The 13857-nt window shown below is 64.7% G+C and overlaps 2 protein-coding genes across 2 annotated transcripts; one reads left to right on the top strand and one right to left on the bottom strand.

Annotated features, from left to right (window-relative positions):
- Window positions 1–1889: 1889 nt before the first annotated feature.
- Window positions 1890–4954, top strand: PLA2G3 (phospholipase A2 group III). Its single transcript, XM_074843959.1, has 7 exons — window positions 1890–2346; window positions 2415–2547; window positions 2639–2773; window positions 2938–3437; window positions 3552–3675; window positions 3818–3952; window positions 4170–4954. Exons 1-7 carry the CDS (start codon window positions 1890–1892, stop codon window positions 4372–4374), a joined length of 1689 nt encoding a protein of 562 aa, XP_074700060.1. The 3' UTR covers window positions 4375–4954.
- A 58-nt stretch (window positions 4955–5012) lies between these two features.
- INPP5J (inositol polyphosphate-5-phosphatase J) lies at window positions 5013–13522 on the bottom strand. The gene is made up of 12 exons (XM_074844212.1): window positions 12750–13522; window positions 11703–11813; window positions 10072–10180; window positions 9377–9493; window positions 9131–9306; window positions 8440–8551; window positions 7950–8059; window positions 7424–7613; window positions 7037–7174; window positions 6519–6611; window positions 6182–6286; window positions 5013–6042 (listed from the first exon to the last, which is right to left on the bottom strand). The coding sequence occupies exons 1-12, from the start codon at window positions 13520–13522 to the stop codon at window positions 5422–5424; spliced, it is 2655 nt and encodes an 884-aa protein (XP_074700313.1). The 3' UTR covers window positions 5013–5421.
- Window positions 13523–13857: the final 335 nt, after the last annotated feature.

Below are 13857 nucleotides of genomic sequence, written 5' to 3' on the forward strand. Positions count from 1 at the left end.
CTCCCTTCCTTCCTTCCTCCCTTCCTTCCTTCCTTCCTTCCTTCCCTCCCTCCCTTCCTTCCTAACCTTTCCTTCCTTCCTTCCTTCCTCCTTCCTTCCTCCCTTCCTTCCTTCCTTCCTTCCTTCCTTCCTTCCTTCCTTCCTTCCTCCCTTCCTTCCTCCCTTCCTTCCTTCCTTTCCTCCCTTCCTTCCTTCCTTCCTCCCTTCCTTCCTTTCTTCCTCCCTTCCTTCCTTCCCTTCCTTTCCTTCCTTCCTTCCTTCCTTCCTTCCTTCCTTCCTTCCTTCCTTCCTTCCTCCCTTCCTTCCTTCCTCCCTTCCTTCCTTCCTTTCCTTCCTCCCTTCCTTCCTTCCTTCCTTCCTCCCTTCCTTCCTTTCCTTCCTTCCTTCCTTCCTTCCTTCCTTCCTTCCTTCCTTCCTTCCTTCCTTCCTTCCTTCCTTCCTTCCTCCCTTCCTTCCTTTCCTCCTTCCTCCCTTCCTCCCTCCTTCCCTTCCTTCCTCCTTCCTTCCTTCCTCTTCCTTCCTTCCCTTCCTTCCCTTCCATCCTTCCTTCCTTCCTTCCTTCCTTCCTTCTTCCTCTTCCTTCCTTCCTTCCTTCCTTCCTTCCTTCCTTCCTTCCTTCCTTCCTTCCTTCCTTCCTTCCTTCCTTCCTTCCCTTTCCAGCCCCTTCCTGCTTTCCCTTGGCAGAGAGGGGTGAAGCCAGACCCTGGTGGGCCACTTCTCTGGGACAGGGCCAGCATCCCTCTGGGATGCAGCAGCAATGCAGTGGCACGGGGGTTCCTGCACCCACTGGCCACCCTGAGCAATGGTCCTCTGGAGCACCGGGACCCTAATGTGGCGGGGGGTGGGGGGGTGTGTGTGTGTTAAGTACTGCTCTACAGCCTAGCCACACACTCCCGGGGTATTTCCAGGGGAGAGGGATCCCAGTTCGCAGGTGGGAAATGCAGCAGCAGAGGCTGGGCCACCAGCTGGAAAGCAGCTCTGCAGGGACAGGCCTTGGGGTCCTGCCGGGCAGCGGCTGAGCAGGAGCCAGGGCTGTGTCCTCACGGCAGCGGCCACCAGCGGCCCCAGGGCAGGGGAGGGGCACCGCGGGGGGGTGTCACTGTGGCCTCTCCAGCCTGGGCTCACCTGGGCAAGGCATGGACTTACTGGGGCGAGTCCAGCAAAGGGCCGTGATGGTGTTGAAGGGACTGGAGCATCTGTCCTATGAGGAGAGGCTGCGAGAGCTGGGTCTGCTCAGCCGGGAGCAGAGGAAGTTCAGGTGGATCCTATTAATGTACAGAAATACCTGCAGGGATGGTGCAAAGAGAGCAGAGCCTGGCTCGTCCCAGTGGAGCCCAGTGACAGGACAAGGTGCAGTGGGCACAACCTGGAACACAGGAAACACCTCTGCACTGTGAAGGTCAGGCACGGCGCGCCCAGGGAGGCTGCAGAGTCTCCATCGCCGGCGACCCCCCCACCCAGACACAGCCCCGCACCGACAGGCGGCTTCGGCAGGGCGGGACAGCGCGGGAGCGCGCACGCGGCTGGGCCCGCACACGGGGCGGGGCCGTGCAGACACCCGCCGTGCGCCTGCGCCCTCCCGGGGGTCCCGCACCGGCACGGGGCTGGGGCTGCCCCGCGGAGCCGCACCCGGCGGGAGGCGGTGCGTGGGGACGGGGTGCGGGGACGGGGTGCCCGCGGCAGAGGGTCAACAGGCAAGGGGTGCCCGGCATGGGGCGTGCCCAGGGCGGGGGGTGCCCGGGCGCGGAGGCGGGGGCGGTACGGGTGCATCGCGCCGCGCCCGCACAGCTCCCCCGGGGCGGGGCGGGCGCGCACGGACCGATCAGCGCCGGGTCCGCCTCCCGGTGCGGGCTTAAAGCCGGGCGCGGGCGGGCGCGCGGTACCGCGGGATGGGCGCTGGCGCGGCGCTGGCGTGCGCGGCGCTCTGCGCGTGCGCGGCCGTGTGCGCGCGCGCCTGGCCCGGCGGAGCCGTGTGCGCGCAGCGCGCGGCGGGCGCAGGCGGGGCGCGGTACGTGGCCTTCCTGGGCGGCGCCGGCCCCGGCCCCGGCCCCGGCCCGGCCGCGCTGGTGGAGGGCACCTGGGCCGGGCGCGGCCGCCTCCGCGCCTGCTGGGCCCGCCGCGACCCGCGCCTGGCCCGCGCCTTCCGCGCCGCCTGCGCCCGCCGCCCGCCCGCCGCCCCCGGTGCCGCGCTGCGCCGGGACCTGGCCGCGCTCTGGCGGCACCGCGCCGCCTGCGCCGACCCCGCGCCGCCGGGAGGAGGGAGCCGCCGCCGCCGGCGGGGCTGGACGCTGCCGGGCACGCTGTGGTGCGGAGCCGGTGACTCGGCGGGGAGCGGCAGCGAGCTGGGTACGAGGGGCGGGGGGAGGCGCAGCCCGTCCTCCCGGCGGGGCCGTGCTCACCGGCGCTACCCGCAGGTCTCTTCCGCGGCCCCGACCGGTGCTGCCGGGAGCACGACCGGTGCTCGGCGCAGATCGCGGCGCTGCAGTTCAGCTACGGCATCCGCAACTACCGCCTGCACACCGTGTCCCACTGCGACTGCGACGCCAGGTGCGCCGGGACGGGGGGTCGGGCCGCGTGCGGGGCTGGGGGGGCGCAGCGGGGTGCTGCCGGCCGCTCACCGCCCCTGTCTGCCCCGCAGGTTCCGGCAGTGCCTGCTGGCGCTCAACGACACCGTCTCCAACATCATCGGTGTCACCTTCTTCAACCTGCTGGAGGTGCCGTGCTTCGTGCTGGAGGAGAGCAGGGAGTGCGTCCAGTGGCACTGGTGGGGAGGGTGAGTGCCCCGGGGGGGTGCCCCCGACCTCATGCCGCGGCTGGGTGCATCTGCCGCTGCAGCCCTGAGCGTGCCCTGCCCGGCTGCCTCACCAGCTGCGGGGGGGCACAGCTTGGCGAGGGCAGGGCTGGGGTGTGGGGCCTCACGGCACATGGTGTCCCCAGGTGTGAGCGTTACGGTGTAGTAGCCCTGGCCAGGATGGTGCAGCAGAGTCACTACCACTCCAGCCCGCCTGCCGAGGAGATGGGCAGCCCTGCTGTGCAGCCCCCAGCCAAGCGCAGGAAGCCCTCTAGAGCAGGGTGCAAGCGGCTCCGACAGGGACAAAACCCTGGGCTCTGTCAGGCACAGAGACCTGTGACAGCCCAGCAGTCACAGCGCCCAGGTACCTCGTCCCCTGTGTCTGCCAGGGGCAAGGCTGAACCCACAACCAGGCACTCAGCAGCGCAGTGGGGACTGGAGCCCGGCCACCAAACAGCAATGACCGAGTTGGAGCAGGAACTCGCTGGAGGCAGGCAGGTGCCAGGAGGAACACAGCAAGGGCCGGGGGTTTTAGCAGGCCCTGCCTGCGTGGCCCACCCTCAGGATGGCAGCGTCGGATCTAGCCTGGCCACGGCGCGGTGCAGAGCCACCCCGGTGCCCGCCATGGAGGGGTGGAGGCAGCAGGGTGAGTCGGTGCTGGGGGCAGAGCATGTGCCACAGCCGGGGTGTCCCAAGGCCTCAGCCTGTTGGGGTTGTGTGCTGGGGGTGCCCATCACTTTCCTGCTGTCCTCTGGCCCAGGCAGGGTGTGCAGGTGCTACAAGTACCTGGATAAGTGTGAGCACCGGATCGCACCCCACGAGGTGAAGTACCAGCTGCACAATGTGGACACTCGGACGCTCTTCCACTGCAACTGCACTCGCAGGTGCGTGTCCAGGAGGAAAAGGCAGGGCTTTTCCCATCATCACAGGGCACTGTGTAGGTAGTTTGGGGTCAGGCAAGGTGGGACCAAGTGGGATGCCCACCCTGGCCAGCAGCTGCTGACTGCTGCCTTTGTGTGCCTGCAGGCTGGCACGGTTCCTGCGCAGGGCGAGGGACCTCAGCGATGTGGAGGTGGCTGTCCTGGCTCACTGCGTTGCCATGGACTGCTTTGTTCTGGAGCCGCCCGCTGACTGCAGCCCAGGCGAGGGGTCACAGCACAAGTAAGTGTGGAGGGTCAAAGGAACGTGGCCTCTGTGTGGGCAGGAGGGATGCCCTGGCAGAGGGCTGGGTGCTGTCCTGCAGACTGGGTGTGAAGCGTTTTGCAAGTTTTGCACATTGCAAGTGTTATCCCCTGCTCTGCTGTACCATGGGATGGACGGCAGTGCATGTCAGTGCTGCAGTGTTACACTGATGCTCACAACTTTGCTTCTCTGGCAGCTGTATTACAGCAACTCGGGCTGTATTAGAACCGGCACAGCATCTCAAAAAGACCCTGAGGCGCTGGGATCCTCTGCATGTGACCTCCAAGGCCCGGTGTCCAGACTGGAAGGCACAGGACAGTGGTGGCACCCTCTATATGAAATGCCTGCAGCTGGCCTTGGAGCAGAAGCCAGGTGCTTGGCACCACGTGGTGCCCCAGTGATGCCTGAGAAGCACTGCCTTGTGTGGGGAGGAAGATGTGCTGTGCAGCAGCCACAGAGTGGGGGGAGCTGCTTGATTTCTGGTCCTTGAGACAAAGGATGGCACTGAGCATGTCTGCATGGAGCTGGGAGGCCACAGCTGCAGTGGGGGACAGGCAGAGGGAGTAAGAAGCCTCTCAAGGAGCTGTGGCTATGGGGGGGGGTTTAGCTGTGGCTGCCATCTGTGAGCATCAAAGCAAGAAAGGAAGAGGAAGGCTTGGGAAAGGCAAAACCTACCATCTTTGGGCCCTGGGGCAGGGGTGATGCTCTGGGCACTGGATCGCCCAGGCAGGGAGATGGCATGGCCGCCCACCCCTGGATTTGTGCCACTTTGGCTGGGGGGCCTGAGCAGTTGTGGTATGATCCTGACCCCCCTTGTCCATGCAGGGTGGGAGGGGGCACAGGTGGGGGTCTGTGCTGGCTCCCAGCCTTGGAGCAAGGGGAGGGGCAGCAGCCATGGGCAGGCCCAGGGCTCTGCTCTGGGGAGGGGTCAGTCCGTGTGCACCAGAAGATAAATAAAGGGTGGTCTGAGTGTGGTGCTGAGCCTGCTGCCCCCTGTTCACACTGTGGCTCCTGCTCCCTGCAGTAAGCACAGTGCAGCTGGGGTGGGCAGGATGGTTTATTGTCACTTGCACTACATCCAAGGCTGAGGCACAGTGGTAGCAGCAGGGAAGGTGCAAGCTTTGATCTCAGGGTACCCTGGCCTCCTGTCCCACCTTAGCTGCGAGGCCAGAACTCCTCCCCTAGGACTGAAGGGTCTTGCACTTTGATTTTCACAAGGGGCTCCCCCCACCACACTCGAGCAGCCTTGCCCTCCTCCCCTGTGCCACCTCCCAGGCCCAGGACAGCAGCTCAGGCTGGGGGGAGCAGGGGGAAGGCCCCTACCTGCCAGGCACACAACTGGGGTCAGGAGTCGCTGCAATAAATAAGGGACAGGGGTCTCAGCAGGAAAGTGGCAGAGGAAAGCACAGAGCAAGCACACTACAGGGAGGAGGAAGGGAGCCACTGCATCAGCGGCCCATGGCACAGCTATGGCTGTCCAGCTCCTGGGGGCTGCTCCTCTCCTTTGGGGAGGTGCTGCAGCCTGGGGGGCTGGTGGGGCTCATCCTCCGGCAGGGATAGCCCTGGTCTGCACTCTCCCGTCGCCGGCCCAGGGCCTGGTCGATCATCTCCAGGCGGAGCGCGGGCAGCAGGCCCAGGTTCCTGGGGTCAGCCCTGGCCAGGGGGCTGTCAGCAGAGACACGCCGGGGGCCACCCTGCTCCCGCACAGTCTGGTAGAAGGAGCTGCCCTCCTGGCTGTCGGCTGTCCACCCCAGCTCCTTGGCTTTGGCTCCACAGTGCCCCAGCTCCTCCTGGGGCAGGTGGATGGTGGGGATGTCCCCAGGGAGGCCACGGCGGCTTTGGGGTGAGGGGCTACGGCTCGTACCCCTGTCCCGGCTTGACGGCCGCAGAATGAGGCCCTGGAACTTGGCCAGGCTGGGACTTCGGCTCCGGTGCCGTTTCATCTTGCCCGGGCTGGGGCTACGGGATTTGGGGGCCAGCAGGACAAGCGTGCTGTCATCCTCTTCTTCTGAGCTGCTGCCTGAGCTGTCTGTGGGGCTGCTGCCCTCCTCTGACCTGGGCAGGGAGATCTGCACCCCCACATCAGTGCTGCTGGCTGATCCTCACAGGGGGCTGTGGGGCACCACAGCAGCTAGCCACTTCCAGCCAAGCACCCAACCCCTCCCTGCCTCCCTCAGCCCCTCACCCTTGCCTCTTGGCCATGCTGACCTGGAAGGGCTCAGTCACACCAGCGATGCTGCTGGAGGTGTTGCTGTAGTATCCAAGGATGTACTCGCCCTTCCCTTTGGGCAGCGTCTCCTCTGAGAACATCACCTGCAGCCCAGAGACAGCTGATGGGCACCAGGGCTGGGCACAGGGGTGCCCCCTCCCACCTCCAGCCCCATAGAGAGCTCCCGCCCCAGCTGAGAGCAGAAATGCCCGATGCCAGCATAGTGGGCCTGCCCAAGGCTCAGCACAAAGCAATAAGGAGGTGCCCTCTGGCCCCATCAGACACAAAGGGGCCACTCTCCCCCCACAATGGCACACAGGGCTGGCCCCCGCTTACCTGTGCACACAGCTGCTTCTCGAGGCAGCGCTCTCCATCATCACTCCTGGCCCAGACATAGGACACATAGTCTTTAGGATGCCGAAAGCCCACCTGTGTGTGTGTACATGGGAGAGCAGAGGTGAGTGGGGGAACACCAGCCCTTCTCAGCACCATCACCCCTGCCCAGCCTTAGCTCTCCTCTCGCTCAGGCTTTCCTCTCGCTCCTTGCACAGGGAAACCAAGAGCTGCCTTGCACCCACCCATCAGCACCCTGGCCCCCAGCCCCCCAGAAGTGCCATGCTTTGGACCCTGTGGGGCCCACAGAGCAAGAGAAAGAGAAAACTGCTGGAGCTGAGCCTCCTGAAGCAGGGCCAAATCCTGCTGCTAACACCAGGGCTTCCCATGGGAAGAGAGAGTGCAGAGCACAGGTCCATGCCGTGCACCTGTGTCCGCCGGTGGGGGTGGCTCAGAAGGGACTCCACGGTGCTGGGCAGCGCTCCCCACTCCCTCCAGCCCAAGCAGCCCCAAGCCCCTACCCGGTAGAGTCCTATCCAGTCCCAGGAGCTCCGGTGGAAGCCAGCAGCCATCTTGTACCTGACAACTGCTTGCTCAGGCCTGCTCCATTCATCAGCCACATAAATTTCAACTGGGGGCTTGTCTGCCTTGGAAGCAAACTGTCAGAGACATATACATGGTGAGCAAAGGCATGCCAAAGAGAGCTGCCCCTGCTGCCCAGGGCACCCAGCTAGGACTGGGCCCTCATGCATACACCAACAGCAGCCCCCGGCCACAACGGCAAGTCAGCTGCGCTTGCCAAACAAAAAATAAGCCCTGCACACCCCATCATACACTGCACACAGTAGCTGGGCATCTCAGCCCTGTAGCTCTCGCCTGTGTGCCCAGCGGCCCTGGACGGTGCTCACCTGCACCGCAAAGATGGCAGCTACCGGCTTGTGGTCGCTGACTGTGTACTCCATGTGGCTGCAGTAGCAGAGCTGGCTCACTGACAGGATGCCCCGGCTGGGCCGGCGCCCACCCGCACCGAGCCCGACACTGGGAGATTTGATCTTCCAGAGGATGCGGTCGGTCCAGGCAGGTTTTCGCTTCTTGGCACTGCAGGGCACAGAGGGGCATCTCTTGCCTGGCAGGGAGCAGCGGGCTCCACACCAAACTGCCTCCCCCTAGCACTACAGCACACGCGTCTTGGCACACAGCTCAGTGTGGCTGCAGGGACAGACCTGCGCTGGCACCAGCACGATAGCTGTGTCCCAGCCTGCCATCCCCAGACCAGCCCACGCCTGCCCCAGCATGGCTCCCCCCATCCATCCGTACCAGCACCAGGCCCTGCCCCACCGGCACCAGCCCCGGCTCTGAGCCTGCCCCTCCTGCATCCCTCAGCCGTGCCACCCGCTCCCAAGCCCAGCGCATGCTTGAGCCCTGCTCTCCTACCTGCTGTCGTACTTGTTGGTGCCCACATCGAACTTGAAGGTGGGTGGGAAGTTCAGGGGTCCCTCCTGAAAGCCGCTGAGGACAGGCCAGGTGCTCTTGGCAATGTTCAGCTGTGGGAAAGAGAGCAGGTCAGGGAGCACACCAGCTCCCACGGCCAGACCCCAAGACCCCTCCACCCCCAGCACAGTCATCCCTGCCCCGTTGCTGCCAGCCCCACACAGCTCTTGGGGTCTGTCCACGCCATGCAAGCAGCAGCTCCACAGACCCGATGCCCCCAGCTGCTCCTAGCACACTGATAAAGGAAGCATGTGCCCAGCTCCCATAAAGACCACCCTAGGACTGTGCTGCCCCTTCCCCAGAGAGCCAGGGCCCTTTGTGCCCCATGGGCAAAGGGACACGCCCTGTCCCACAGCTGCATGGGCAGTTTTGGCGAGAGCCAGATGCCACTCAGGGCCTGGCCAAGGCTCGGCAGCACGCCCATGGCACTCACCTGGTCCTTCTCCCACAGCTGGCTCAGGATGTTGCTGTCAATGGCGTACTTCACAAAACGGATGTCAAGGCTCTCGATGCGGAAGTTGAGGTCCCCAAACCAGAACACGAGGCTGTAGGTGGGAGGGAGGGCAACAGGCTGGAAGGGCCAAGACTACTGGAGCCGGGCAGCACAGCAGGGGGAAGACATCCTCAGGCTCATCACAGGCACTCCTGGGAGCACCCGTGCAGGTCAGCACTCAGCCGACAGCTTGGCCAGCTGCCAGCCCTGCCAGGCTTCCTCAGGTAGGACCAAGCATCATTAATCAAACAGGCCTGAGTTCCCTGGGCAGAAATTGAGGGTGGAAATTTCCACCGTGAGGCACCTACTCAGACCACTCAGCCAAGACACTGGGGCAGAACTGAGCCCTCCACCTCACCAGTCCCAAACCCCAACAGCACCATTGTAGCAGGAGCTGCACCAGGCCTAGATGTGCCCCAGGGGAGACCAAGGACCCCTCATCACCTACCCCACCGTGCTGGGTCCCCACTGGGCCATGGGACAATTTTGCAGCTCTGCAGGCAAGACTCCATCTCCAGGTTGTGCTGGGATTCAGGGGACAGATCCCAGACTCTATCTGGATGGGGTCAAGGACAGGGGCTGGCACTAGATCCCTGGCCCAGATTGGGGAGCAAAGTGGTGGGGTACGCACTCATGGTCCAGGATGCCGCTGGCCGCACGCCCCTCAAACTGCTGCATGTGCAGTATGGTGGCAAAGTCCTCCTTGCGCTGCTCCGCCTTCTCCAGGTGCGCTGGCAGGTGGCAGTTCAGGAAGCAGACCATGTGGCCGAAGATGGAGAGACGAATGCTCACCCCACCCTTGTTGCCCTGCACCGAGAGGATCCCATGACTCCCTGGGAAGCCAGTCCCTTGCCACCTCCTCCGGGGCCACACTCACCCAGTAGCCTCCCAGCCCCGTCCTCGTGCAGTCTGTCTGGACATCCTGCAGGAAGGGGAGGTGGTAGTACTTGGCAAATACCAGTAGGATCACACCTTGCATCCGTACCGTGCTGACCTGGAATGGGAGCAGGGGCTGAAGCCACAGCAGAGCCCGTAGAAGCAGGGACAGCTTCCCCCAACTCCAGGCCATAGGGGCAGCACTTCCATCCTTTTCATGTCCCTCATATTGAAGATGACCAACAGCACGTTTAGTTTAGAGATCTAGGCACACCCTCCTGAACACTGACAGCTGAGGCTCATGTACGCTCTGGAGGAAGCACCCTGAGGAGCTGAACCTGCCCCGGGACTCGCAGGCTGCTGCCAGAAGCACAGGCTTGTTCCCACATTCACCTCCTCGCCCTGGTGCAATGCAGCAGGCAACAAGAAGTGTCCCCAAAGCACCACAGAGGAAGCCCAAGGCACAGGAAAGGGAGCTGGGTGGCACAAGCTAGACAGCACACTGGCGAGATGCACCACTAGCCCTCAGGTCAGCCCCCACACACCGCTTGGATGGCTGCAGGCTGTCCCTCCAGCTGCTCTCCCACCACACCTCCTCCCTCCATCCCTGAAGCTCAACTCTCCCTCCCAGTGGTCCATTTGCCTGGCAGGCAGAGAGGGAACACCAGCTGCCCAGCCCCTTCGGCACCTCCTTACCAGGACAAAGTGGAAGGGGCTCAGCACATCCATGAAGAGCTCGCTCCACTGGTCTGTGAAGAGGGCATCCTTCAGGCGCTTGTTTATCTTAGAGTTCACCTCTTGCAGCCTAGGAGGAAAGGGACCGGTCCCTCAGCCACACCAGGAGGGTGTCTGTGTTTCAGCCAGCAAGAGCTCCTTGGGAGAGATGCCAAAGCACAGTGCTGGGGAGCAGGGTCAGGGCAGGAAGGGCAGTCCAGGGGAGGACCCTGGGTTGAGAGCACAAACCAGCCATATCCTTGCTCCAGCAATGCTGGGCCATGTGCTAGCAGAAGGCACAAGTGTCCCTGAACCCACGAGGTGCCTTGGCCCTTTTTAAAGCAAGAGCAGCTCATCTGCACAGGGCTGGGCAGCAGTCTAAAGCCTATCTCTAGGTGCGAGAGGGGCTTACGGGACATTTCAGCTGCATTGGTCTCTACAGAGAAGCCAAGTCTCACCAGTCCTTCAGCACAGGGTGTCCAAATGCATCCTAGCCACCAAGCTCAGAGCAGCAGCAGCAAACAGGTTAATAGTGCTCCTCCTGGCTCAGCAATTAGTGAAGAGAGGGAAGGAGAACGTCCACAGAGAATAGCAGAATCAGGAAATGTCTTGCCCAAAAATATCAAGTGCTCAGTGCACAGAGACACGGGTCAGAGGAAGGACATAGGCAGGCAGAGATGCCCTGGAGGTGGGGAGCAGCAGGACACCCTGTCCTAACCAGGACACAGTCCCAGCAAGTCCCTTGCTGTTGGCTACACCCCCTACCCCATCCATCCAGGCTCAGGTGTACCTCCACAGCCCCACCCCAATGGTCCGCAAGGTCAAGGGGACCAGGAGACTGGCTCCAACACAGCATCGCAGCTCTGGCAGCCTCAGCCTTACACCGCTCCCAGGCGAGGAGCACTGGGGGAGTCCCTGGAAGCCTCCTGGAGGCAGATCCAGCTCTTCCACTCACACCCATGGGCAGAGGCTGCTTCTCGCTTCCTGGGCAAAGGCAGCATGTCCCGGGCCTTAGGAGGAATTCACAGGCAAACCTCGAGGGACCAGTTTGCCCTCAGACTCTGGCAGAGCTTGCCTCGCCAGTCACACCAATAAAGCCTTACCACGCCAACGTGGTGCTGCCTTGCCAGCAGTTAAGTGTTGCCAAGGGCACAGAGCCAATCCAGCTGTGAGAGAACAGCAGATTTATGCCCTTGAGGCCCACATACCATGGACAGAAGCAGAGATGAGGAAAACGCTCCCAGAGGACTCCTACAGGCAAGTTAAATGCCTCTACAGACCTGACCCCAGGACTGCCAGGGCTCACAGCAAGAGCAGCACTCGCTGAGGCCCAGCCGTGCACAGTACAGCCAGCTACAGGCTCCTTGAGGGTTTGAGGCTACCAGGGATTCAAGGGTTTCAGTGCCTCTTAGCGCTCCCATTTTACCAGGAGCTGATTGTCCATCACCTTTTCTGATATTTTACTGCTTGCGATGCACACCCCTCCCTGCTCACCATGCCCTGGGGAGGCTGGGGCTGTGGCTCTTCCATTCCCCACCCTCCAGGTCTATGGGGATCCCCTGAAAAGGGATGTGGCGGGGCAGGGAAGGGGGCCCTGCACCTCACCCTCTTACCCAATGGCGATCACATCCGCATCATTTGTCTCGCCCGTGTTGAGGTGCAGCAGTGATGTCACATCATTCGGGGGCATGGCTGTGCCCACATTCCAGGTGACCACCGTGATGCTTGAGAGGACAAAGGAAGAACAGGCTAACACTGGGGCTCAGAAGTGTTCCCTGTCCCCCCCCATTCAGCCCCCAGCTCCACCAAGGAAGCTCTCTGCCTGCAACACAAGTGGCCACAGCTGAAGCTCAGCCAGGGCATGTACACCAGGTCTTCAACTCCCCTTTGAGGGAGACAGGTCCTTGCTTCTAGATTCCCCCAGGGTCTGCGCTTCAGCGCATGGCAAGCACCGCTGTAACCCAAGCCCCGGTGAAATTCTAGAAACCAGCACAAAGAGCCCTCGTTTTCATCGCCACTGCCACAGGCAGGCTGGCACAGCAGGCAGCCCGCGAGACGGGGTGTCCCCGGAAAGCTGCTCCCCCTCCCTTCCCCAGCAATCACGCATCCCTCAGGCTGCTGGGGAAAAGGACCCGAATCTCCGCCTGCAGACTCTGCCCCAGAGCACAGCCAGCCCCAAAGACCCCGGCATGGCATGTGACAGCAGCCCTGCGAGCCCCGCAGCGGTGTCCTTCACCAGTGCAAAGCCACCATCGGTCACCCCACACTGACGCCGTTACGCAGCATGCACCAGCGGCCCGGGGGCTCCTTCAGCACCACTAGGACGAGTCCCCGTCACGGGGGGGGGCACATTTCAGTAGCAAGGGAGGGTAGTGCCACACCATTTCCAGAGCTTGGGGACAGCAGGGGCAGATGGCACCCGCTCCACCCCACGCAGCACCCGCTCCCCTGAGCGCTGCCTGCACAGCGGGCGCTGGGCATCCCACCCCCCCAGTGAACCTGCCTGTCCCCAGCCCCTCACCCAAACCTCCTCCAGCTGGACACCCCCCACAGCAGGAGGAAAGAGGCAACTCCAGCCCACAAGAGGCTTCGCTCGCTGCTTCCCAGCAAGGGCAGCTTCGGCCCAGCATCCCCCTGCCCCCCCAGCAATAGCCGCTCACCGGAACGAGCCGTCCTCCCGGAGCCTTCCCGAGCAGCCGAGGAGTGCGTCACAGGAGTCGCTGGAGCTCGGCAGGCCGAGGGACCTCCCGAAGAGGGACAGCTCGTCCGGCTCCGCTTTGGAGAGGGCTGAAGGCTTGGCCAGGCCCACCCGCCCCCCGCCGATGAACTCGCTGGAGACGGCTCTGGGCAGCCCGGCGGCGCGGGGCGAGGCGCCGGCCCAGGCCGAGATGTGGTCGCTGGACTCCGCCTTGGGGAGCATCTCCCTGCGCTCGGCGGGCGGCGCCTTCCCGGGGGCCGCGTGCTCCAGGGGACCGTGCTCGGGGCAGGCGGGCGGGGCCGGCACGGGGGGGCGGGCGGGGGCAGCGCCCGGGCTGGGGGGCAGCAGGGCCGGCAGCGGGAAGGCGTGCGGCCCGCCCGCCCCCTCGGGCTGCGCCCGGCCGGCCTCCAGCGGCAGGGGCTGCGCAGCCCGGCCCGGGGGGCGCTCCTCGGGCCCGCCGCGCTGCGCCCCCCCGGGCCGCGGGCAGGCGGAGGGGAAGGGCTCGTACGCGGCGTCCGGCCGGGAGCTCCTGCGGGCGCTCGGGACGCCGCCGCCCGCCAGGAAAGGCGCCGCCGGGGCCCCGCCGTCGGGCTGCGGCCGGGCCGAGCCCCCGGAGCCGAAGGGCACCGGCCGCGCGGGGGAGGCGGCGGGCGCGGGGCCCCGCGGGGGGCCGGGCCGGGGCCCCGGGGCGGCGGCCGAGCCCTGGTCCGCGCTGCCGCGCCGGGCCGGCTCCATCGGCGGGAGACGCGAGCGAGCGCCCGCGGCACCGGGCCCGGCCCCGCCCGGCGGCGGCCCCGCACGGCCCGGGCCGGCAGCGCAGGAGCGACAGCGGCGACACGGCCCCGCCCCGCCCGCACCTGCCACCGCCCCGCCCACGTGACGGGCCGGGCCCCGCCTCCCCCTCGGACCCCGCCACGGGCACCGGCACCGGGCCGCAACCGCCGCACACCGGGCCCGTGGGTGCACAGCATCTACCGCGGCACTGCGCGGCCAGCCGTGTGCGCGCGCACCTGCCCCTGCGTGTGCGCACCTGCCCGCGTGCGCGCGCATCTGCCCCTGCGTGTGCGCAT

This window comes from Strix aluco, chromosome 18 (genome assembly GCF_031877795.1).
Source record: "Strix aluco isolate bStrAlu1 chromosome 18, bStrAlu1.hap1, whole genome shotgun sequence".
Classification (NCBI taxonomy): Eukaryota; Metazoa; Chordata; class Aves; order Strigiformes; family Strigidae; genus Strix; species Strix aluco.

Excerpts from the sequence above, each read along its gene's own strand:
- PLA2G3 (XM_074843959.1), top strand. The coding sequence starts at position 1,890 with ATGGGCGCTGGCGCGGCGCTGGCGTGCGCGGCGCTCTGCGCGTGCGCG. Across the intron at positions 3,438-3,551 it reads GGAGGGGTGGAGGCAGCAGG|GCAGGGTGTGCAGGTGCTAC; the intron begins GTGAGTCGGTGC and ends CCTCTGGCCCAG. Across the intron at positions 3,676-3,817 it reads CACTGCAACTGCACTCGCAG|GCTGGCACGGTTCCTGCGCA; the intron begins GTGCGTGTCCAG and ends GTGTGCCTGCAG.
- INPP5J (XM_074844212.1), bottom strand. The coding sequence starts at position 13,522 with ATGGAGCCGGCCCGGCGCGGCAGCGCGGACCAGGGCTCGGCCGCCGCC. Across the intron at positions 11,814-12,749 it reads CGGGAGGACGGCTCGTTCCG|CATCACGGTGGTCACCTGGA; the intron begins GTGAGCGGCTAT and ends TGTCCTCTCAAG. Across the intron at positions 9,494-10,071 it reads GCCCCTTCCACTTTGTCCTG|GTCAGCACGGTACGGATGCA; the intron begins GTAAGGAGGTGC and ends CTCCCATTCCAG.